The 24,829-nt window shown below is 45.2% G+C and overlaps 1 protein-coding gene across 2 annotated transcripts in view; it reads right to left on the bottom strand.

Annotated features, from left to right (window-relative positions):
• The window catches only part of IQGAP1 (IQ motif containing GTPase activating protein 1), a 159,683-nt gene that overhangs the window by 4,730 nt on the left and 130,124 nt on the right, over positions 1–24,829 (bottom strand). For both annotated transcript variants that reach the window (XM_038419291.2, XM_043493903.1), the window contains exons 30-32: positions 19,834–19,966; positions 19,356–19,458; positions 17,881–18,016 (exon numbers count right to left, since the gene is read on the bottom strand). In XM_038419291.2, the coding sequence (XP_038275219.1) occupies positions 17,881–18,016; positions 19,356–19,458; positions 19,834–19,966 (372 nt within the window). The remainder of the gene's footprint in view (positions 1–17,880; positions 18,017–19,355; positions 19,459–19,833; positions 19,967–24,829) is intronic.

Genomic DNA, 24,829 nt, shown 5'->3' with positions numbered 1-24,829 from the left:
GTGGGCTGAGGAACTTTCAATTAAATAAAGACTGTAGCACGACACACCCAGCATCAGAGTGGGATGCTAGTATTTGGTGAATATGTGGACCAAATTCCAAGTGACTGCTCTACAAATCTCAGCAAGAGGATATGGCTTAAAATAGGCCACAGAGACAGCAGTAGCCCTCAATGAGTGAGTCCTTAAGCCTGCTGGAATGAGGACTTTGGCTATGTTAAAACATCTGATTGCATATGGCATCCCACTGCTCTTTTCCCCATGGGGTATACCCAGACACCTCCATCTACTCAAATGCCACATCCTGTCTCCAAAAAACCACCCTGAAACAAACAAATCAACCATCCAAAAAGCAAAGAATGTCCCCTAAGCCGAATTTATCCTGAAAAGAGATGTATCCCTTGGTCCTGCAGTATGTAAAAGGCCGGCCCAGGGACCTTGTGAAGAGGGCCACTCACACCTGGAAAGCACTCTGGATAGGAAAGCATGAAGATGGAACTCCTACAGGAGATGGATACTGTGTTTTGGGTACTGTGAGGTGGTCTGTACCACCCTGAAATGGAGAGACCTATGCCAAAGGACTGGGGCACAGCTCTGGACTGGAGGAAGATACATGCACCAGTTAGTCTAAAATTTGGAAAGCAAGCTCAACGACGAGCCCTGGAGAAGTGGAAGAAATGAATGGGATGATGTAACAGTACACTGGTCACAGGGTGCATGTGTCCCCCAATGCACCTCTGTGACAAATGTGGGAATTTTCTGTAATATTTTTTCAACCAGTACACATCTCAGCTGTCAACCTTTATTACCACCTGTTACAGAGTAGCTGGTCCCTCTCGATAGACTAAGCCCAGCTTCCCTGGACCAGAGTAGTGAGTCCAATCCAGCCAATTAAAGAGGGTTGGGATGCATTTGGGCCTATAAAGGGCTGCTAATGGACAGTTGAGAGGGCTGGACACAGGCTGCAGGGGAGGGAAAGCCATACTGGAGTGCAGCTACCTCCTGGGCTCCAAGAAGAGAACGGAGCTCACTGAGACTGAGAAGCTGCCAGGAGCAGGAGTAAAGCACAGAAAGATTTAGTCCTGTCCAGGCAGAAGGCTAGACATCATTTGACATCTAATGAGTGAGGGCGCTGTGCCTCCAGGGATGAAAGCGGCTTAGGGAAAAAACCACCTTAGACAAAAATTTTGAGTGCAGCCACATCATCACTTTGTCTTTGGAGAATCATGTATAAGGAGGTTCTGCCATGAAAACCTGCAACTCACACTCTACTTGGAGATGTTATCGCCACTCGGAATGCAGTTTTTTTGACAAAAGAGGAAAGGGACAAGATGCCCGAGGCTCTAACAGAGGTCCCATCAGAGCTGCTAAGACCACGTTAAGGTCCCACAACGGAACTGTTTCTTGCATGGGCGGACTGAGATGAAGAATTCCTTTAAAGAATCTTGCTACCATGGCATTGGAAAATACCAATCTTTCACGAATGGGTGATTGAAAAGCTGAGACTGCTGCCAGATGCACCTTCAACGAACTAAGCGTAAGACCCAATGACTGAAGATGCAGCAAGTACTCCAGGATGTCCAGGATACAAGCCAGCATTGGCTAAAATCCACAGGCCAATGTCCATATAGAAAACTGCTTACATTTTGCTAAATAGGACATTCTGGTATAGAATTTTCTACTACTGAATAGGACCTGTTGAACAGCCTCCAAACATTGCTCTCCCTCCTCATTCAACCACAGAGCAGCCATGCAGTAAGATGAAGGGAACTGAGCACAGGATGCAAAGTGCGACCATGATTCTGTGTGAGGCGGCTGGGATCAAGAGGAAGGGATATAGGATGCTGAACTGACAACACCAGAAGGTTGGTAAACAAACACTGCATCGCCCCTGCCGACACAATGAGAATGAGGTTCGCCCAATCTGCTTTTAGCTTGAGGATAACCTGCGGAATTATTGGAATCGGGGAAAAAGCATATAGGAAAGCTGAGTGGCAGCTCAGGTGGAAGGTGTCTGTCAGGGAGCCTGCAGAACAGATGGCATTTCCTATTGTCCCTTGTAGTGAACAGGTCAATCATTGGGATGCTCCAAGTCGCAAAAATGACTTGCAAGAACACTGGGCTTCAGAGACCACTCATAACTCTGAGAAAATTCTTGCTGAGATGGTCCATGAGATGATTCTGGACTCCAGGCAAGTGATTGGCTATTGGAATTATGGTCTTGTCGATGCAGAACTGCCATAGTATAATTGCCTTTTGATAGAGCACCACAAGATGCACAAATACCCCCAAAATCCCACAGAAATAACTAATCCCCATAAGTCTATCTATATACAGAGTTGAAGTATAAGAAAAGGTGCTAAGGAAGGTCTACAGGGTAGACTCAGACACACAAAGCTTCCTGAATGCTCTCTGGTGGAGAAGAAACTGGTGTGCCTGGAAGCTGCATTCCTAATGTCATAAGAACGGCCATACTGGTCAGACCAGTGGTCCATCTAGCACAGTATCCTGTCTTTTAATAGTAGCCAGAGCCACATGCCAGGCACATAGTACCTGATTCTTTACTGCCTTGCACCTGTGAAATCTTTTACACTTGTACAAAGAATGCCATGATACCACAGAAATGTAAGGATGGAAGGGACCTCAAGCAATCTTTTAATCCATCCCCCATGCTGAGGCTGAACCAAATATACCTAGAACATCCTTGACTGGTGTTTGTCTAACTTGTTCTTAAAAACTTCTAGTGATGGGGATTCCACAACCTCTCTAGGTAACCTGTTTAATATTTAACTACTCTTATAGAATATTTTTCCTCATATCTAACCTAAATCTCCCTTGCAGAAAACTAAGCTGATTACTTCTTGTGTACTTTTAGTGTACATGGAGAACAATTTACCACAGTCCTCTTTATGACAATCTTTTACATATTTGAAGATTGTTATCACATCCTCCCCCTCAGTCTTCTATAGACTAAACATGCCTTCAGAATGGTTGTGTTGTGTTTTGCATCTATTTTGCATAGGTGTAAATGACAATATATTGGTCAAAGCAGTGAAGAATTGGGCCTGTAGTATTCTGGAATCCAAATCAGGGGACAAAGAAGAATCTGTGTACTCTGTGGTGTTCTGGACCCAAAATCTTCAACACAACCTCCTGCTTTGAGGCCTGCAAGATTTTAGCTTAGCTATTTTAGGCCTTGGAGCTAAGAAATGCTGATATAAGCAAGTGATCAAAGAATAACTTGATGCCCTAAAATTATGGAAAAAAATGTACCAAGTGGTAATATTGCAAAAAATTAGCCAGAAGATTAATTTTAAATAATAAAAATGATGTAAAGGCACATCTGTTTCCAACATGTGCCTTAAAAAATTACCTCTCTTTCGTAACTGTTGTTCTTTGAGATGTGTTGCTCATGTCCATTCCACTCACACAAAAACAGATTTTATTTTTCAGATAACGGTGCTTGGCAGGGCTGTGCCTATGTCCTATACCTCCCAGTGCTCCCATACAAGGAAATAAAGACCAGGTGGCCTGGTACAGCCCCTTGCTTCATTCTCTGGCATTTCAAAGCCCATGGTACCTGATGACTCCAACAGCAGGGTTGGAGGATGGGTTGTGGGAGCCACATTGACCACAACAACTCAAAGAACTAGTTACTGTAGGATAGGTAACTATTTTATTTTTTAAAAAAAGAAAAAGGAGTACTTGTGGCACCTTAGAGACTAACAAATTTAATTTAGCCATATAGAGTGGAATTTAAAATTTGTTAGTCTCTAAGGTGCCACAAGTACTCCTTTTCTTTTTGCGAATACAGACTAACACAGCTGCTACTCTGAAGCCTATTTTATTTTTTGAATGTGTCAGAGTGAATCCCACTCTAGCTGAATGGCATGCACAGAGGTGGGAGGAAGTCACAGCCATATCAGCCACAAAATGACTGGAGCACAGATACTGCAAAACTAGCTTTTGCTTTGGCTGCTACATCAAGTGCATAATGGTTTATGAAAGGTCACTGGGTTACCCCAAGTGGCTGCCTTACATACCTCAGAAATCGGTAGGTTTCTCAAGCAGGCCAAAGATGTTGCCTGAGCTCTGGTGGAGTGTGCCCTGAAATTTATAGGACAGGACTTGCCACTGATTGGTAACAGTTGGAGGCACACTGGGAAATCCACTTTGCAATCACTGAGAAGAAAGAAATTGCCTCACCTTTAGAGCTAACCAGCATGGCTACAAAGAGGCAGGGAGAGAGAGTCTAAAAGATTTGTCCCATTGAACACAGAAACATCTAAAGAATGGAATTTCTCTTCTCCCAAAAAGGAATGTGGTTTTGGGAGACTGACTGGTACAAATGGAATTCCAACACTATCCTTGGAATGAATTTAGGATGTGGCTTCATTACCACTTTCTCTCTAAGGAAAGGTGTATACAGCAGTCCACCCATGAAAGCTTGGATCATGCTGACTCTCTGGGACGATATAATGGCTACTAAAAAGGCTGTCTTGATAGTGAGATGATATAAGGAGCATTCTGAAGGAGATTCAAATGGGGGTTCCGTAAGCTGTAAAAGAATGATGGTGAGGTCACAAGTAGGAGAAGGGTTTCTAACCGGGGCATGCATGCTCAAGTCCCTTGAGAAATCTCACCACCATTGGGTGTGAGACGACTGACTGCAACTGAACTAGAGTATGCAGAGATTGCAGCAAGAGCAAGGAGCTACATGGAAGGCCTTATGGCTTCAGGGATAGTATGTGTGACCCAGTGACCGCTCTGGGCCAACTGGCAGAGGGCACAATAGGTACATAGGGTTTTACAGTATGTATGGATGACCACATGGCCACCTTGCAAATGTCAAGTATGGAAACGTCACTGAGGAATGCTATCGATGTCTCTTGTGCCCTAATGGAGTGAGCCCGTGTCTGTTGAGTAGGTACAACCGAAGCTATTTCATATGCAGTCTTGATACAGGATGCATCCGATGAAGTGAGCTGTAGCTCACGAAAGCTTATGCTCTAATAAATTTGTTAGTCTTTAAGGTGCCACAAGTACTCCTTTTCTTTTTGCGAATACAGACTAACACGGCTGCTACTCTGAAACTTGATACAGGATGTTAGCCATCTGGAGATAGTCTGTGCCAAGACTGCATGCCCATTCAGGCGGTCTGGATGTGATACCAACAGGCAAGGTGAAGCAGGACTAGTCTAGACCTATATAGATAAAAGGCTAGACCTCACCTGACATCCAGATGGTGGAGGTACTGTTCCTCTGGAGAGAAATGCAACTTAGGGACAAATACAGGTAAATGCACTGCCTGATTCAGATGAAACTGGAACAACAAGGAGTCCAGTGACACCTTAAAGACTAACATTTATTTGAGCATAAGCTTTCGTGGGTAAAAACCTCACTTCTTCAGATGCAGAGCCAAGAAGTGAGGTTTTTACCCACAAAAGCTTATGCTCAAATAAATCTGTTAGTCTTTAAGGTGTCACCGGACTCCTTGTTGTTTTTGTGGATAGACTAGCACGGCTACCCCCTGATAGATGCAACTGAGAGACCACCTGGATAAAATCTTTGGGAGTGGTAGTATTACTTTGTCCTTGGAGCATTGAGTGTAAGGCGGCTGTCAGGAAAGGGGTTTTCTGAGACAGGAGAGGAGGGGCAGCGGACAGGAAACAAGGGGCTTAAAAGGGGAGCCCAACTCTCAAACCAGGGGATGTAAGTGGAGAAGTCCGTTCAGAAATCTCGTCACCATGGCATTGGAAAAAACTGATTTCCCTTGAATAGGGGGATGAAATGCTGATATTGCTGCCAAATGCACTCTCAGGGAACTGAGCGCAAGGCCCCATTTCTGAAGATGTAGCACATACTCCAAGACTTCCTGGATGGAAGCCCCTGTTGGTTGGGTCCTGCACACCAAAGACCACCCCGAGAACCTCTTCCACTTAGTTAAGTAGGCCATCCCAGTGCTGTTGAGTAGGCCTGGTCGAACAGCTGCTGAGCACTGCTCTTCCTCTTTATTTTGCCATGTAGCAGCCATTCAGTAATGTGCAGGGAACTAATCGCAGGATGAAGGGTGTGTGGCCATGGTTCTGAGTGAGCGGGTTGGAATGAAGAGGAAACGGTATGGGAGACTGGACTGACAGAGCAAGGAAGTCTGGGAACCAGCACTGTCTCAGCCACGCTGGAGCAATGAAGATGAGCTTGGCCTGATCCACCTTAAGCTTGAGGATGACCTGAGGAATGCCTGGAATAGGGGGGAAAGGCACATAGAAGAGCAGACTGCCAGCTGCAGTAGAAGGCATTGGAGAGGGAACCCGGAGTGAGGCCCCCGGGGAGCAGAATAGGTGACACTTCCTGTTTTACCCTGTTGCAAACAGGTGAATTGTGGGGATGACTAGGAGGACACTCACATTCAGGGACTGCTTATGGCTCAGGAAGAAAACCCTGCTTAGTTGGTCCGTGAGATGATTTTGCACCCTCTGCAAGAGGACTGCCACCAGAGTGACTTCAGTGCAGAATTACCACAAGTTGATTGCCTCTAGGCAGAGTAACCTGGAATGTGCTTCTCCTCATTTGTTCACAATGAGGCAGCAGGAGAGTGATATAGGAGAGATATGCAAGTCCCAGGATGAGGAGAAGCCTTATTGCCTGTAGAGGAAGAAAGGTTTCTATAGATTAATTCATAGAATCATAGAATCATAGAATATCAGGGTTGGAAGGGACCCCAGAAGGTCATCTAGTCCAACCCCCTGCTCAAAGCAGGACCAAGTCCCAGTTAAATCATCCCAGCCAGGGCTTTGTCAAGCCTGACCTTAAAAACCTCTAAGGAAGGAGATTCTACCACCTCCCTAGGTAACGCATTCCAGTGTTTCACCACCCTCTTAGTGAAAAAGTTTTTCCTAATATCCAATCTAAACCTCCCCCATTGCAACTTGAGACCATTACTCCTCGTTCTGTCATCTGCTACCATTGAGAACAGTCTAGAGCCATCCTCTTTGAAACCCCCTTTCAGGTAGTTGAAAGCAGCTATCAAATCCCCCCTCATTCTTCTCTTCTGCAGACTGAACAATCCCAGCTCCCTCAGCCTCTCCTCATAAGTCATGTGCTCTAGACCCCTAATCATTTTTGTTGCCCTTCGTTGTACTCTTTCCAATTTATCCACATCCTTCCTGTAGCGTGGGGCCCAAAACTGGACACAGTACTCCAGATGAGGCCTTACCAGTGTCGAATAGAGGGGAACGATCACGTCCCTCGATCTGCTCGCTATGCCCCTACTTATACAACCCAAAATGCCATTGGCCTTCTTGGCAACAAGGGCACACTGCTGACTCATATCCAGCTTCTCGTCCACTGTCACCCCTAGGTCCTTTTCCGCAGAACTGCTGCCGAGCCATTCGGTCCCTAGTCTGTAGCGGTGCATTGGATTCTTCCATCCTAAGTGCAGGACCCTGCATTTATCCTTATTGAACCTCATTAGATTTCTTTTGGCCCAATCCTCCAATTTGTCTAGGTCCTTCTGTATCCTATCCCTCCCCTCCAGCGTATCTACCACTCCTCCCAGTTTAGTATCATCCGCAAATTTGCTGAGAGTGCAATCCACACCATCCTCCATATCATTTATGAAGATATTGAACAAAACGGGCCCCAGGACCGACCCCTGGGGCACTCCACTTGACACCGGCTGCCAACTAGACATGGAGCCATTGATCACTACCCGTTGAGCCCGACAATCTAGCCAGCTTTCTACCCACCTTATAGTGCATTCATCCAGCCCATACTTCCTTAACTTGCTGACAAGAATGCTGTGGGAGACCGTGTCAAAAGCTTTGCTAAAGTCAAGAAACAATACATCCACTGCTTTCCCTTCATCCACAGAACCAGTAATCTCATCATAAAAGGCGATTAGATTAGTCAGGCATGACCTTCCCTTGGTGAATCCATGCTGACTGTTCCTGATCACTTTCCTCTCCTCTAAGTGCTTCAGGATTGATTCTTTGAGGACCTGCTCCATGATTTTTCCAGGGACTGAGGTGAGGCTGACCGGCCTGTAGTTCCCAGGATCCTCCTTCTTCCCTTTTTTAAAGATGGGCACTACATTAGCCTTTTTCCAGTCATCCGGGACTTCCCCCGTTCGCCACGAGTTTTCAAAGATAATGGCCAAGGGCTCTGCAATCACAGCCGCCAATTCCTTCAGCACTCTCGGATGCAATTCGTCCGGCCCCATGGACTTGTGCACGTCCAGCTTTTCTAAATAGTCCCTAACCACCTCTATCTCTACAGAGGGCTGGCCATCTCTTCCCCATTTTGTGTTGCCCAGCACAGCAGTCTGGGAGCTGACCTTGTTAGTGAAAACAGAGGCAAAAAAAGCATTGAGTACATTAGCTTTTTCCACATCCTCTGTCACTAGCTTGCCTCCCTCATTCAGTAAGGGGCCCACACTTTCCTTGGCTTTCTTCTTGTTGCCAACATACCTGAAGAAACCCTTCTTGTTACTCTTGACATCTCTTGCTAGCTGCAGCTCCAGGTGCGATTTGGCCCTCCTGATATCTTTCCTACATGCCCGAGCAATATTTTTATACTCTTCCCTGGTCATATGTCCAACCTTCCACTTCTTGTAAGCTTCTTTTTTATGTTTAAGATCCGCTAGGATTTCACCATTAAGCCAAGCTGGTCGCCTGCCATATTTACTATTCTTTCGACTCATCGGGATGGTTTGTCCCTGTAACCTCTGTAATTAATTGTGTAATTAAAAGCATCTGAAGCCAATTAGAGCACCTGAAGCTAGTCACCTGATAAAACCCCCCTGTTTCAATCAGCCAGGGGAAGGAGTTGGAGCTGAGAGCAGTTTGAAGGAGTTGGAGCAGAGGAGAGTTTGGAGAAGTGCCGTGGCTGGTTAGAAGACCAAGACCCTATATAGAGAGACATCCGGCTTGTGCAGAGAGAGGGCAGGAAGTCCCACAAGCTGAAGAGCAGGAGAGGGAAGTAGCTCAGGGGAAGGAAGCACTAGTTCAAGTGATTTATCACTATCCCTAGGACCCCTGGGCTAGGATCTGGAGTAGAGGGCAGGCCTGGGTCCCTCCTCTCCACTACCCTTCTCTGGGTTACTAGTGGGATAGTAAATACCCTAGTTCAGGGGCAGGAAACTGCGTCCTGAACTCCCGCCCACCCCCCAAGAAGAGGAAGCACGGGACCCATCCTAATCGTACCGGCAATTTGCCACAGTGAACCACTAAAAGAACAGGAGTAATTGTGGCACCTTAGAGACCAACAAATTTATTAGAACATAAGCTTTCGTGAGCTACAGCTCACTTCATCGGATGCATAGAATGGAACATATAGTAAAATATATACACACAGATACAGATAAGTTGGAAGTTACCATACAAACTGTGAGAGGCTAATTAGTTAAGATGAGCTATTAGCAGCAGGAGAAAAAAAAAACTTTTGTAGTGATAATCAAGATGGCCCATTTAGACAGTCAACAAGAAGGTCTGAGGATACTTAAGGAAATAGATTCAATATGTGTAATGACCCAGCCACTCCCAGTTTCTATTCAAACCCAAGTTAATGGTATCTAGTTTGCATATTAATTCAAGCTCAGCAGTTTCTCGTTGGAGTCTGTTTTTGAAGCTTTTCTGTTGCAAAATTGCCACCCTTAAATCTTTTACTGAGTGGCCACAGAGGTTGAAGTGTTCTCCTACTGGTTTTTGAATGTTATCATTCCTGATGTCAGATTTGTGTCCATTTATTCTTTTGCGTAGAGACTGTCCGGTTTGGCCAATGTACATGGCAGAGGGGCATTGCTGGCACATGATGGCATATATCACACTGGTAGATGTGCAGGTGAACGAGCCCCTGATGGCATGGCTAATGTGATTAGGTCCTATGATGGTGTCACTTGAATAAATATGTGGACAGAGTTGGCATTGGGCTTTGTTGCAAGGATAGTGTTTTTGTTGTGTGGTGTGTGGTTGCTGGTGAGTATTTGCTTCAGGTTGGGGGGCTGTCTGTAAGTGAGGACTGGTTTGTCTCCCAAGATCAGTGGGAGTGAGGGATCATTTTTCAGGATAGGTTACAAATCTTTGATGATGCACTGGAGAGGTTTTAGTTGGGGGCTGAAGGTGACAGCTAGTGGCGTTGTTATTTTCTTTGTTGGGCCTGTCCTGTAGTAGGTGACTTCTGGGTACTCTTCTGGCTCTGTCAATCTGTTTCTTCACTTCAGCAAGTGGGTATTGTAGTTGTAAGAATGCTTGATAGAGATCTTGTAGGTGTTTGTCTCTGTCTGAGGGATTGGAGCAAATGCAGTTGTATCTTACAGCTTGGCTGTAGACAATGGATAGTGTGGTGTGTCCTGGATGGAAGCTGGAGGCATGTAGGTAAGTATAGCGGTCAGTGGGTTTCCAGTATAGGGTGAAAAGAAAAGGAGTACTTGTGGCACCTTAGAGACTAACAAATTTATTAGAGCATAAGCTTTCGTGAGCTACAGCTCACTTCATCGGATGCATTCGATGAAGTGAGCTGTAGCTCACGAAAGCTTATGCTCTAATAAATTTGTTAGTCTCTAAGGTGCCACAAGTACTCCTTTTCTTTTTGCGAATACAGACTAACACGGCTGCTACTCTGAAACCAGTATAGGGTGGTGTTTATGTGACCATCGCTTATTAGCACAGTAATGTCCAGGAAATGGACCGCTTGTGTGGATTGGTCTAGGCTGAGGCTGATGGTGGGATGGAAATTGTTGAAATCATGGTGGAATTCCTCAAGGGCTTCTTTTCCATGGGTCCAGATGACGAAGATGTCATCAATGTAGCGCAAGTAGAGTAGGGGTGTTAGGGGACGAGAGCTAAGGAAGCGTTGTTCTAAGTCAGCCATAAAAATGTTAGCATACTGTGGGGCCATGCGGGTACCCATAGCAGTGCCACTGACTTGAAGGTATATATTGTCCCCAAATGTGAAATAGTTGTGGATGAGGACGAAGTCTCAAAGGTCAGCCACCAGGTTTGCTGTGACATTATCTTGCATAGATACTGTTCCCGATAATGTCACGGCAAACCTGGTGGCTGACCTTTGTGACTAGATGAATTGGTTGCAATGTCTCCAAGCCCAAGGGCAATCTTCAGCCCAAGAAGGGCCTCAGTACCCGATCAGGCTGCATAGCCTGTTCAAGCAGATGCTGCTTGAGGCAGAGGTCCCATTCCACCTGAGTCTACTTCTTGGACAATCTGCAGATCAAACAACACAAGCCCCGTGTGCGGGGGTCGCTGTTGGGGATTTTATGAAAATATCTTAATGAGCATGAATATAATGTAACTGGAATATGCTTTGTGTAAAAGGTCTCTTGTAAGGTATCGTTTCAAAGCTTATAATCTACTGAGTGTGTTCATCCTATTTGTATGAATGTATCATTCTTGTATCTGAAACTAGGAATATAAAATTAACTCTGAGGTCCTATTGTGGTTATGCAAAGTGCGGGCCATTAATGGTGGTTTAGAATCTTGATTTCAGAGTAGCAGCCGTGTTAGTCTGTATTCGCAAAAAGAAAAGGAGTACTTGTGGCACCTTAGAGACTAACAAATTTATTAGAGCATAAGCTTGCATCCGATGAAGTGAGCTGTAGCTCACGAAAGCTTATGCTCTAATAAATTTGTTAGTCTCTAAGGTGCCACAAGTACTCCTTTTCTTTTTTAGAATCTTGATGGCTCCCATTAACTAGGACAACTGACTGTAGATGGCTCTGTTTACTTGTAAGCCTTCCTGTGAGTCAAACTGGGAAGAATAAAGGCTTAGGGTCTCATAGGACACACGACCATGTCACCTGGTACTGGAATCCATCTTAAACCTGGTGCTTTTCCATTTAGAAGGAGGGGTGGGCACTCAAAGAGACAAAAAAGATTTCCACCTCGTGCCGAAGTTAATAAAAGGGGGTGGAACAGAACATGAGAAATCCCCTAGCTACCACCTGAGCTGGAACAAAGACTGCCCAGACGAGAAAGCAGTCTAGTCTGTGAAAGCAGATTCCTGGAACATCTCTGAGGGTCAGATTTACTTGCATTTAGTTTCTTACTGTATTAGGCTTAGACTTGTGTGTTTTTGTTTTATTTTGCTTGGTAACTTACTTGGTTCTGTCTGTTATTACTTGGAACCACTTACATCCTACTTTTTATACTTAATAAAATCACTTTTTGCTTATAAATTAACCCAGAGTAAGTAATTAATTCCTGGGGGAGCAAACAGCTATGCATATCTCTCTATCAGTGTTACAAAGGGTAAAATTGATTTATTTGGGGTTTGGATCCCATTGGGAGCTGGGTGCTAGAGACAGGAGCACTTTCTAAACCGTTTTCAGTTAAGTCTGCAGCTTGTGGGGGACGTGGTTCAGAACTGGGTCTGTGTTTGTAGCAGGCTAGCATGTCTGGTTCAGCAATACAGGGTACTGAAGTCCCAAGCTGGCAGGGAAAATGGGCTCAGGGGTAGTCTCAGCACATCAGGTGACAGTCCCAAGGGGGTCTCTGTGACCCAACCTGTCACACAGAACGAACAATACTCTTCAAGACAACGCAAGCCCCGCATGTGGGGGTCGCTGTTGGGGATTGCTCCTCCACATGAAGGACAATGTTTAAACTCTAGTGTTCCGGGGTGATGCCTGCGCGATCTACTTACTTCTTATTAACAAATTGACTGTATACAATAAACTAGGTGAAGACTAAATGTGAGGTTGAGAGAATACAGCCACACAGAGCTCCAACTCCAGCCATGGACAGTGAAAAGGAACTGAGAGGGGTTGGGACAGTGCTGCCTCATATAGCCAGGGGAGGGGCCACATCCAGGAGACACAAGCACTGCCCCTCTATGGATAGTGTGAGGCAAAAGTCTCCAGCTCTGGTGCACTGGGCATGCACACACCCAAGTGGAATACATGTCTGCATCTATTCCAAGAATCTTTTGTTTCCTGAAATGTGCAGCTACTACCTCTAGACACTTGGTGATCGCTCTTGGTGCTTTGGAGAGTCCAAGAAGCAGAACTCTAATGGTAGTCGTTGTGCCCAATCTTGAATCTGAGGTACTTCCTGTGGCCCAGATGAACGGCAACATGGACATCGGCATCCTGTAAGTTGAGAGCTGAGAGTCTTGTGCTTGGAGCACTGGAATGATGGCAACAAGTATCATCCTGAATCTGAGGTGGCATGTATATTTGTTGAGTCTCCTCAGGTCTAGGATAGGACAAACACTCCTTTCCTCTTTCAGAGCAAGAATATATTGAGAGTACAATCCTCTTCCCCTGTGTTCCTGTGGAATGTCTTCTATTGCTCCTATCTGGAGCTATGAGGCCATTTCTGCTTGTGAAAGGCTCTTGTCAGAAGGGTCCCTGAAAAGGGATGGGAGGTGGATAGGGTAATGGTGTCTAGTACCCACCTGTCCACAGTAATGTCTGAGTGGTGGAATGGGACAAGGCAGTTTCAAAGCGGGTGTTGAATTGACTGCTTCTAGTGCAGCTCTTCACTGATGTGTTGAACCTGCTGCTGTGAAGACTGAGCAGTGTGTAAAGTAGAAGGGTGAGAAGACTGGTGTCCTCTGTTATAAAAAGACTGCTTCTGTGGCTGGTACTTCACATGCCTGTGGTATGAAGACATCTGGTGCTGCTGTTGTTGGGAAGGGTGGGGGGAAATACATTTTCCAACATGCCAGAACTGTACATGCCTAAGGATCTCTGAGTCATATTAGAATCTTTGAGGGAGTGTGATGCACTATTTTCTTGATGAAACTCTCAAAGCCTTCAAACAGCAGATCTTCAATGGTGGCTTACATTTCCGAGGGAATACCTGAAGCTGGAACCATGGTGTCCTCTCACAGTCACAGCTGTAGCCATGGTTCTAATTGCAGTAACTGCAGCATCCACTGCAGCCTGTAAGGATCTGGTTGCTACTAACTCTCCCTCTTACACAATGTCCTTCATTTCCTTTCTAGCCTCATAAGGAAGTTTTGGGACTAGCGTCAAGATTCTGTCACATGTGAGGAAAACATATTTAGATAAAAGGGCCTGACAGCTGCCTACCCTTCACTGAAACGAAGCAGATGAGTATGATTTCCTCCCCAACAGATCCAATCACTTCTGGTCTTTGTCTTTGGGAGCGCTCTTGGTTGAGCAGGACTTTTCTTGGATGCCCAAACTACCACAAGCAATCCAGGGTGAGTGTGAGTGTAAAAATACTTAAGCCTGGATAGAAGTACCTGATAGTATGTTTCTATCCTTTTTGCTGTTGGATTTGCAGTATCCATCACTTACTATAATGCCTTGGCAGGGTCTAAGAGGGTAACATGCATTGGACAGACAACATCAAAGAACCTGTGTGACTTCTGTGCTATGACCAAAGTCTCGATCTCAAGTGTGTCTGCAATCCTCAGTAAGAGGTCTTGAAAGGCCTTAAAACCATCAAGTGTCAGTTCCACAGCTGAGGCAACTACCTCATTGTGTGATGAAGAAAAGAGGTCCTTTGGCAGTGGTGTGTTAGCAGACCGAGTTACTGCTCTTCCTGGTGTTCTGATGCCTGGGGTTTAACTGATGAAGTTGTGGGAGAGGATGATCTTCTCTTTTTCCCTGCAGGAAAAAGAGCTCTAGTTGGTTGTTGCTAATACCTCCAGAATGGCATGATGGCATCCCATAGGGGTAGGCGTTCTGCAGGTTGGCCCAGCCACTGACACTCCCATGGCTGTGGGTCAAAGGGCTCCTCCACCCTTCCAGTAGTGCTGGCCATGGACTGTACAGGGGACAATTCCCAACTCAGTGCCAGGAAGAAAGTGTACCCCTGTGCTGCTGATGAATAGTATCTCTCTTCTGGTGCCAACAGGGACTCCTCAGTATCGGCAGGCATCTCTGTGACAAAAGCATTTCTGCATCTAGTCCCACTGACTGAAGTGTCTGTGCTGGTTTGTAAGTTGGTGCTGACACAGAAGTCAAGACTGGCATAAGTGACAGTGCTGTTGGTGCAGTTTCCAGCACAGGTACCAATACCAGTGGACCATACTGCACCACTCACTTCTCCCTCTTGCCTGATGATGTCTGGAATGTCTTGAAGGACTTGTCCTTTGAGGTCTTCCCAGGCCTCCCAGCATGGAAGGACACCCCATCTCTCCCCCCCTCGACTTTGGTGCTCTTATGGTTCCATCTTAGGCTATTGTGACGCTGTACCAGTGGTTTACTCAGTACTGATTTCCCCAACAGCGTCTTGGGTATAGCCCAGCTGCCTGGCAGCATGCTGGTGGTACTGGTCTTAGTGGTTCCAGGCAGCTTTGTTCCAGGATTTCTGAGTTAGACCCCACTCTCATCAACTGCTCTAAGAAATAGAGCTTAAGTTGTGCGATTTTCTGGTTCAAGCTGAGCACAAAAAGCAGACTAAACATCTGCTAGGGATGTGCACCTCACCCAAGCAGAAAAAGCATCTGCTGCGACCATCTTTCAGCAGGGTGAGTCTGTTACAGAACAGGCAAAGTAGGAAACCCAATTTAGATTCTACCACGTTGTACAGGAGATCTGTATGGGAGAGGAGAGGAAATTACATTGGAACAAGAGAGTCTGTTTGATGGATTTCAGTCCAAATTGAGGATTTTAAGTTGCAGCTAGGTAAAAGTAAGTATTGAAAGGAGTTCTGAAGATTTTCTGAGGTTTTCTTCAGAAATAGCTCACTAGAGTGCTATCAACAGGACCCCACCAGGTTCTGCCTTGCTGTCACAGGCAGTAAGAGGGAACTAAGGAGGTGTGGCCCTGACAGAAACTGCTAGCTGAAAATAAATAAAATAAAAATCTGTTCTTGCATGCATGATGCACATGCTTAACTATAGTGGGATCCATGCTGACACAAAGAAGAAGAAGAACTGGACATTCTGTGGCAGCTTCAAGTAAGTTCTCAATGTAAAGTGGTAGATTCTGCCCTCGTGAAAGCTCCTTTATGCTGCTCTGGCAGCTGAAAGGGGACAGAAACAGCCCCCATCCCCAGGGTGACATGGGAGAACTATGCCTCCAACAACGCAGCCTCAACATAGGTGTGTACCAGTGGAGCAACTGAAACATTATTGCCAGCTCTCCCCATTTTATTGAAATTAATGCAATTTTGGTCCCAGAATCAGGTGGCCTCATGATGATGCAAAAAGCTCCAGGCTTAATTTAATTTTCACACCTGTCAAGGGGAAAATCCCCTTTGACGAGCTGCCTTTTCCACTTCCTCATATCTTGGGGAAGAAAGCCAATCAAACCTACCTCATCAAGCAGTCAGAGCTCATCCCTGTCTCTCAGGATCTGACAGAAGTTTTGGGTAGAAGACAATGGAAGGGAAACAGGGGACACCATTTTCACAAGAAGGGAAGAGGAAGCAGAAAAAAGATGGCTGCTGAGGGTGGCTCTGCTCCCTCACCCACCCTTTTACAAATGGACTGGCTTCTCTCTATTCCTCCCTCCTCTTCTCTATCCCTACAACACCAGGCCTAGAAAGGAGAGAAGAGGATCCTTGCTGGAGATGCCCCCTTATTTTGGGAAGGGTTGTGAGTGAAGAGCCACCACTGCTGCAAAAGGAACAGAGGTTTACTGAGGGAGGGGGCAAAGGGAAGGGAAAGATATGGCTGGATGAGCAGACTGAGGTAGATATGGGGCAGATGTGAGGTCAAAGGGGACACAAAATTGATTTGGGAGTGAGGGTGCAGAGTTGATGTACGGGGGTGGGGGATGACGACATAATTAACAGATGTATAGATGGAGGAACAAAATTAACTAACTAGAATTTTGAGAGAACGTGGAAAGCCTCTGCACCACCAGGTAGCCCTTTAATACAAGTTTGTGCAATGTACTTTTTTAATCACAAGATGTTGGAAGATATGGATTTCAGAGAAGCAAACTGAGCTAGAATCAAATCAATCAATGTGCATGTGTGCCAATGAGCTAGCCCCAATCTTCTCACAATCTCACACAAACTGGAGGGGCGGGGGAGAAGAGAAAGGAAATTCAAAATCAGAAGAGATTAAAAATGTGATTTTTGTTTAGAAGAACCTCATAATTTTGAGGCCAACCTCACGTTTTGTGGTCTGACTCATGATATTTTAACTTTTGGGGTTTACAATACTGCTAGAACAGGTGATTGGTAGCTGTGGGGAAAACCCTGTAAATTACCACTTGTGTTCCCTGCTCCTGCAGTCTGCACCTCCTGAGAGGCACAGCAGAGAATCTGCTTTCAGGTTTTTACTGAATTCAATATGAAAGTGACGAATGCAAAAATACAGTATTTCCTGTGATGAATTTAATATGTGAATAAGTATTATATATATTGTACATTTCCCCTCCCCAAAATTTTCAATACGTCACAAATTTTGTATTGATAACACAGAAATGCACGCGAGAAGCGATCTGGGGGAGGGGGAGAGGTTTCTGCTAAAATGATCTACTGTGAATTAGTTAACTATGTCCACAGTTAAAATTGACATCAGTGGCTTCAGAGTTAAAATTTATTCAAGATCAATAAAGGTCATTCACACACTTCAGAGCTCTTGTTTCAGACTTTGTATGGACACTATCAGACTTCACTGTATCAGTTACACTCATCTTGTGTTTGGAAGATTTTCTTCACAATAATGAAAACTGGAGACCCTTTTTTAAAATGACAAACCTTAAATTCTCCAGTACTATGCTTTGGCAATGGGGTTTTCCTGAAACAAATTCACTGGCCACAAAATCTAGGGGCCCTGGCTACAAGCTATGTGCACTTTAACAGGCTTGGATTCATTTATTCTTTCATTTCCTGACATCACTGTTGCCTTTTTCTTCATAGTCCAACCCATACAATTCATATCCTACCGCTCGCTTATTTAAGTGACGACTGCTACAGGCCATTACCCATCACTCACTTCAGCAGGATTGTCCTTGCATCCATTTCAGCATTCTCATCACCAGGAACATCAAATTTATTCGTCAGTGTAAGAGAAACTTCAGTCTTTGCTAGCATCTCCTTGTTGGGGTCATTAATGTTACCAGACCCTTCCCCTGAGGTAGAAAAAGAAGAGGTGAGTTATCAATGAGGGAACCTTCTTCCCAATGCCAGATGTGATGATAGTGACACAGGTTAGCATGTTATCAAACATTGTCATGGGCTGTATGGGTCTGCAATATTTTCCTTCCAGCACCATACAGAAAAACAATCAATTCATTTTTAAAGGACCTTTTACAGCCCATTTATGGGTTTTAAAAATATTTTAATCTTGGTTTCAGAGCAGCAGCCGTGTTAGTCTGTATTTGCAAAAAGAAAAGGAGTACTTGTGGCACCTTAGAGACTAACAAATTTATTTGAGCATAAGCTTTCGTGAGGTACAGCATCCTATGAAGTGAGCTGTAGCTCACGAAAGCTTATGCTCAAATAAATTTGTTAGTCTCTAAGGTGCCACAAGTACTCCTTTTCTTTTTATGTTAATCTTGCACATACATAATTTAGGATTTCCTAACTTTCCTCCTCCTTCAGCAAACTGATAGAAAATGGATACTAAAAAAAAATAAGATTTCATGTAAATTCAGGTTTTGGTACCTCAGACATATGCAAATCAGAGTGTGCGTGTGATACATCTTGCATCTCAACCTGCCTCTCTACTGATAAGCTTAAATGTGACCTACCAAGGAACATAAATTCAGTTTAGGAGTACCCGTGGCACCTTAGAGACTAACAAATTTAACTAACAAGGCTGCTACTCTGAAATAAATTCAGTTTGTGCCCTTTGTTGATTCTTTGGCCTTGTCTATACTAAAAAGGGTTTGTTGGTATAGTTAGTAGAGATGCACCTTGCACTGGCAAAAGAGTTCTTTTGCTAGTATAGCTTATAACAGTCCCGTGAATGAAATAAGCTATAATGGCAAAAGGACTTTTTTGGCTGATACATCTACACTAAAGCATTTGCTAGTACAGCTATATCAGTTACTGACATAGATATGCTAGCAAAACTTTAAAGCATAGACCAGACCTTTATGTTGCATGAACGAGGACTGAAAGATTTGACAATGTTTTTTCACATTAGAAATTCAGGTCCTTGGTGAGAGGGGAAGGTGTGTGTGAGAGGGGGGAAAAGAGGAAACATGGTATGGTGGAAGGGGAGGCACACAGAGCCCCGGTGTTGGAGGAAAGGATTTGATACAGTGCCTTTCAGATTCATAGAGCACAGAGGTGGAAAAGCCCTATGGGGTAACCTAGCCTAGCACACTGTAGGCTGCTGCTGTTTGTATAGCACCAATTCCCTGCCAAACCATGGATTATTCTTTATAGTAATTTTTTTAAACCACACTTGGAGCTACTCAGAAGAACATTACATCTCCCTCATGTAAAAGAAGAGCAGCTCACCTATCAGGGACTCAATAGTGGGAACTTCCCCCAGGTCATCCAGCAGCTCATGAATTGGATCATTGTGCTCAGGCGCAATCGCATCTTGATGATCTAAAAGCAGCTAGATTAATACAAATATAAATAATCATTTAACACTTCCTCCTGTGTCTTGTTTCACCTAATTTAAGAATTACATTATTTAGGCTCTCTTTGGAGAGAATTCCTCTCAGTTCATATGATTGATTCCAAGTGAAGATACTAGCAGGCAAATGTCTGGTATCGTCACAGAAGACTTAAAGTATCAGATGACTTCACAAGAAAAAAAAATATTAAAAAGGCCATAAGCAGACAAACTACTGACTTCAACATTTTGACAGTTCAGAAGATATTGCCTTTTTTTTAACAATATCATCAACATTTGAATTTGTTAAATGACTCACATTAAACCAACCAGTAACAGACTGTTCAGAAGGGCCAGTGACTGGTGTATACTTACCGTGTGTGTATTGATGATTTCTCCAATGGAAATATAGATAACTGGTTTAGTGAGAGTCACCAAGTCAGAATATTCATCAACATTAAATTTATCCTGTAGTTCTGGAACCTCACAGGCAGCCTGAAAAAAACGTCTTCAGACAAAAAGAAAAAAGAATCAACACAATCCTGCCAATCACAAGCACTGACATAACCAAGGCATTGACTCCCTGTGATATTCTCAAGCAGAGCTGTTCTTTGGAACTTTGGTACAATAATAGGAGGTTACTTACTTGTAACTGCAGGTTCTTTGAGATGTGTGGTCCCTTTCTGTATTCCACTGAGGGTTTATGCATGAACACTGAGTCTGGAGCTGGAGAATTTTAAAGTAGTGTCCCTTGGTCCACGCATGTTCTCTAGCTCACCTCGTGGTTTCGTTCAAAGTGACAAAGGGCACAGCAGACTGACTGTATCTCCAGTTCCTTCTCCACCCTGAACCAGACATATCCATAGCAGAGGGGAAGGAGGACGGGAAGTGGAATGCTGTTAAAGACCACACATCTCAAAGAACCGCCAGTTAAAATTAAGTAACCTCCTATTCGTCTTTGAGTGATGATCCCTACTGTATTCCACCTAAGGTGATTAGCAAACAGTACTTAAGTCAAAGGAGGGTGTGAGGATGAAGTTGGAATAGTCATGCAGACAACTGCTGGCCGAAGGAGCCATCTGATGCCAAGTCCTGTACTAAGGCATGTGTTTCAAAGGCGTGCACAGAACTCCACATGGCCGCTCTACATATGTCCTGGAACAGGACGTCCTGAAGGGAGGTTGTGGTCAAAGTCTGGACTTTTGAGGAAAGCATCTGTACCCCAGTAGGGGGAGGCAGGCAAGCCAGATAGTTGATAGCAAAATGTAATGCAACACAAAATCTACTTGGAGATTCTCCGGATGGAGATTGCCTGACCCCTAAGTCTTTCTGCTAGTGCAACAAACAGTTTGGGGGACTTTCTGATGGGTCTTGTCCTCTGCAGGTTCAAGACCAAAACCTGTCAGATGTCTAGGGAGTAGAGTTGTCATTCCTCGGCAAATGCGTGAGGCTTCAGGAAGAAAACAGGTAAGTGAATGTAGGTGAATGGATTGATCAGTGTGAAACTGGGAGATTACCTTTGGCAGGAATTTGGGATGTAGGCGCAAACAGACTTTATGGAAAATTGTGAAGTGGGGGAGGGTCTGCCACCCTCCCCGCCACAAGTTCACTGACCCTTCTTGCAGAAGTCATAGCAATAAGGAAGGCAACTTTCATGACATAGAGCACAATGCCAACAGTTTGAAGGGTGATTTTATTAGTACAGATAGAAGTATATTCAGATCCCATTGCAGAGTGATGGGTTGGATGGGTGGGAAGTTTCTGATGAGGGCCTTCCAAAACCTAACAGTTAAAAGGTGTGTGAAGACAGTGCTCTTCCTCAGGAGGGTGGAATGCGCTAATGGCTGCTAGGTGGACTTTCAGAGAATTGAGGGCAAAACCCGATGCCTTCAAGGACAGGAGGTAGTCGAGGAGGAGGGAAATCCTCCCCCATTCTGGGGAAAGTTCCTTTTGTTGGGCTCAGGAGTGAAACATTTCACTTAGCCCTGTAACAGTGTCTAGTGGATTCTTTCCTGCTGCAGGAGAGGATGTCTTGCGCAGCTAAGAAACAGGTCCATTCTACAGTAGATGCCCATCCAAATACCATGCTCTAAAGGTGGAGTGCCTGTGTGGCTTGGGATGTCTGATTTCACTGTTGCATTGCATCAGCAGATCAGGGAAGATTGGGAGGGGAACTGGTGGATGGGTTGACATACATAGGAGGTTGGAAAACTAAAACTGTCAGGGCCAGCAGGGAGCAATCAGAATGACGGTTACTCTGTCTCATCTGATCTTACAGAGTACTCGAGGCAGTAGAGGTAGAAGAGGGAAGGCGTAGTTGATTTGGTCTGACCAGAGGAATATAAGAGCAAAGCCCTGAGAATAATGGCCAAGACCTCCCCTGGAGCAGTTCATGTTGAACTTGCTGTTTATGTGGGAGGTGAAGAGGTCTTTGGTAGGTATCCTCCATCAGTTGAAGATGGCACAAACTACAGTCATAGAGTTCACGCTCATGGTCAATTGCAAACTGCCTGCTTAGCGAGTCCACAATCACATGCATGTCCCTGGGAGATAGTCTGAAGACAAGAGGATATGGTGGGTGATGTGCCAGTTCCAGAGATTGACCACTTGTGCACATAGAGCAGTCAATCTCGTGCCCTTGTTTGTTGATGTAGAAAACAGTGGTGGTATTGTTCAACATAATAAGAACATGATAGGAACAGATGAACAGGAGAAAGGCTTTGCATGCTTTTCTTACAGCTCGGAATTCCAGGATGTTGATGTGCCTCCTGAATTCCCAAGCTCCCTGTGTTATGTGGTTGCCCATGTATGCTCCCCTGCCTACAAGGGATGCATTGATAATCATCATCTTGTCTGTGGAGGAGGAGGAGAGGAAGGGAACCTCTGTGTAAACATGACATGGGTCTGTCCACCACTGGAAGGATGAGAGCAACCTGGGGAGGACTGTCAGCATGAGGTCCATGGTGTGATGTTTGGGCAAGTAAACTGTCTGGAGCCATATCTGGAAGCAGTGAAAGTGGAGCTGAGCAAAGGCGGTAACTTATGTACACAACCATGTGGCCCAGGAGGCACAGACAAGTCCTGGCCGGGACATAAGGATTGTTGATGATGTGAGTTATGAGTTCTTGCAGTGTCTGGAACCTATTATCTGGTAGGTAAGCCCATGCTGTGACTGAGTTGATGGTGGGACAAAAGAAGGTTTGAGGGATGAAAGAAGATCGAGCAGCATGGAAGTTGAAACTTGGGCTTTGTGTCTGGACCGTGCAGCTAGGAGCCTCTGGGCCTGATGGATATTGATGTGAAAATAAGTGTCTTGCATATCAAGAGCTGTAAATCACATGCCTTTTTCTAGGGATGGGATGATTGCTGCCATATGAAACTAGGGCTTGCAAATGAAGTGACAGAGGTCCAGAATTGGTCTCCACCCGCCTTCTTGGGTATCAGGAAGTAAGCGGAATAGAACCCAGTTCCTTGATATTCCGGGGGAACGCATTCTGCCGTTCCCTGTTGCACTAAGGAGTTCTCTTGGGTGAGGATGCTGTCGTGAGAGTGGTCCATGAGGAATGATCAGGGGGGCTTTGGAGGAGGTAGTATGATGAATTCGATTGTATAGCCATGTTGGATTATATTCAGCACCCGTTTGTCCATTTTTACACACTCCGAGCTTGAAAAGAGTGTGCTAGATGATCCCAAAAGGAGGCAGGATGGTTGTGAGGTTGTAGGCAAGGTAGTTGGCTGCTCTTGAGGTTGACTCAAATATCTTTTAGTTGCGGATTGCAGCTGCAAGGTGGAAGCATGTGAAGTGGGGTCCCATAGGGCGGGATATCTGGGTCTTCTATCACTTCCTTGGTGGCTTATAAGGTCCCTGATGATAAAATTGGAGGGATCAGTAGCGTTGTGTGGATGGCGGGCGATGGAACTTGTACTTCATGGCAGGTATGTAAATACACAGAGTGAAGGGTGGCTCTGGAGTCCTTGAGGGCATGTAGGCAATCATCCATCTTTTGATTAAAAAGATGGGATTCATCAAATGGGAGGTATTCAATAATATTTTGCACCTCCCAACGGAAAACGGAGGAGTAGAGCCATGATTCCCTATGAATAACTATAGCCATAACCATAGCCCTGGATGAGGTTTCTGCTGCATCCATTGCCAACTGGAGCGTTGTTCTGGCCACCAGTTTCCCTTTCATAATGATTGCCTGGAAATGAGTCCAGTACTGTTCTGGGAGTTAGTCAGCAAACTCCTCCAGTCTGTTCTAATTCAGGAAATCGTATTTGGCCTGATAGTTCGAAATCCTGAATTGGAGACTGGCAGAGAACAGAACCTTACATCTCAAAAGGCCCAAGTGCTTGCCCTTCTTGTTGGATGGTGTGGAGCACAGGTGTTATCTGGCTTGTTCAGTTGCTGCTTGGACCATGAAGGAGTTTGGGAGGGGTGGGGAGTGAGAAGAGAAACTCAGACCTCTTAGCCAGAGCATAATATATTTTTTATGCCCCTCTGAGGGTAGGCCTGCATGTGGTTGGTGTGTGCCATACTGTCTCGGCTGGTTCAAGAATGGCATTGTTACTAGACAATGTGATTCTAGGTGGTGCTGATGAGTGCACGATATTGAGGAATTTATGCTGGGTACCCTGGATTTCCTCTAGGGGAATGTGGAGTTTCCCCACAACTCTATGCAGTAGAACTATAGGGTTAGAAGGGACTGCAAGAGTCATATAGTTTAACTCCTTGCCAAGATGTAGGATTTGTAATTTCAGTTTCTGAAATTGTCTAAAGTTGTCAGGAGCCAAAGGGGACGCTGTAGCCACTGCTTCATCCAGGGAAGACTAGGGGACTCTCTCCAGTTCTGGTGGCACCATCAGAGCTGGGCTGAGGGGTTCCTCCTTCAGCAATGGATCTGAATGCCTGCTAGAAGGGGCCCTCAATGGGGAGGCCGGTGAAGGCTCTCTTGTGGATCAGGCATGTTCCGGGGGGGATGTGTATTGGGACAAGGACCCCCAATAAGGCCAGTAGTCTGGATCTGGCGGGTCTTGAAGTGGTCCCCATGGCATAGGGAACCAGTGGCTCAATGGTGGTTGGAGAGGCGGGTATTGCCAAGATCTGGACCGCCTTTGTAAATACATGTATGGTGGGCGCAATGCTGATAATTCCTTTTCAGTGTCCGACTCATCAGAGTATGAGAAGGCAGACTCTCGTTTCATCAGCGGTACCGTCAAGCCAGTGGGAGTACACAGACCATCGAAGCAGGATGTGAGGGGTCTCGCAATAGTGTCATATCATGAAGGGACGAAATAGTCTCCCTAGAGGTAGTGGGTCCCAACAAATGCACTGATCCCAGTTCTGCTAAGGCAAAGACGTCCTGGGGCT

The sequence above is a fragment of the Dermochelys coriacea genome, chromosome 10, assembly GCF_009764565.3.
Source record: "Dermochelys coriacea isolate rDerCor1 chromosome 10, rDerCor1.pri.v4, whole genome shotgun sequence".
Lineage (NCBI taxonomy): Eukaryota > Metazoa > Chordata > Testudines > Dermochelyidae > Dermochelys > Dermochelys coriacea.
The sequence above is the reverse complement of the archived record's forward strand: the minus strand, read 5'-3'. Positions and strand labels throughout refer to the sequence as shown.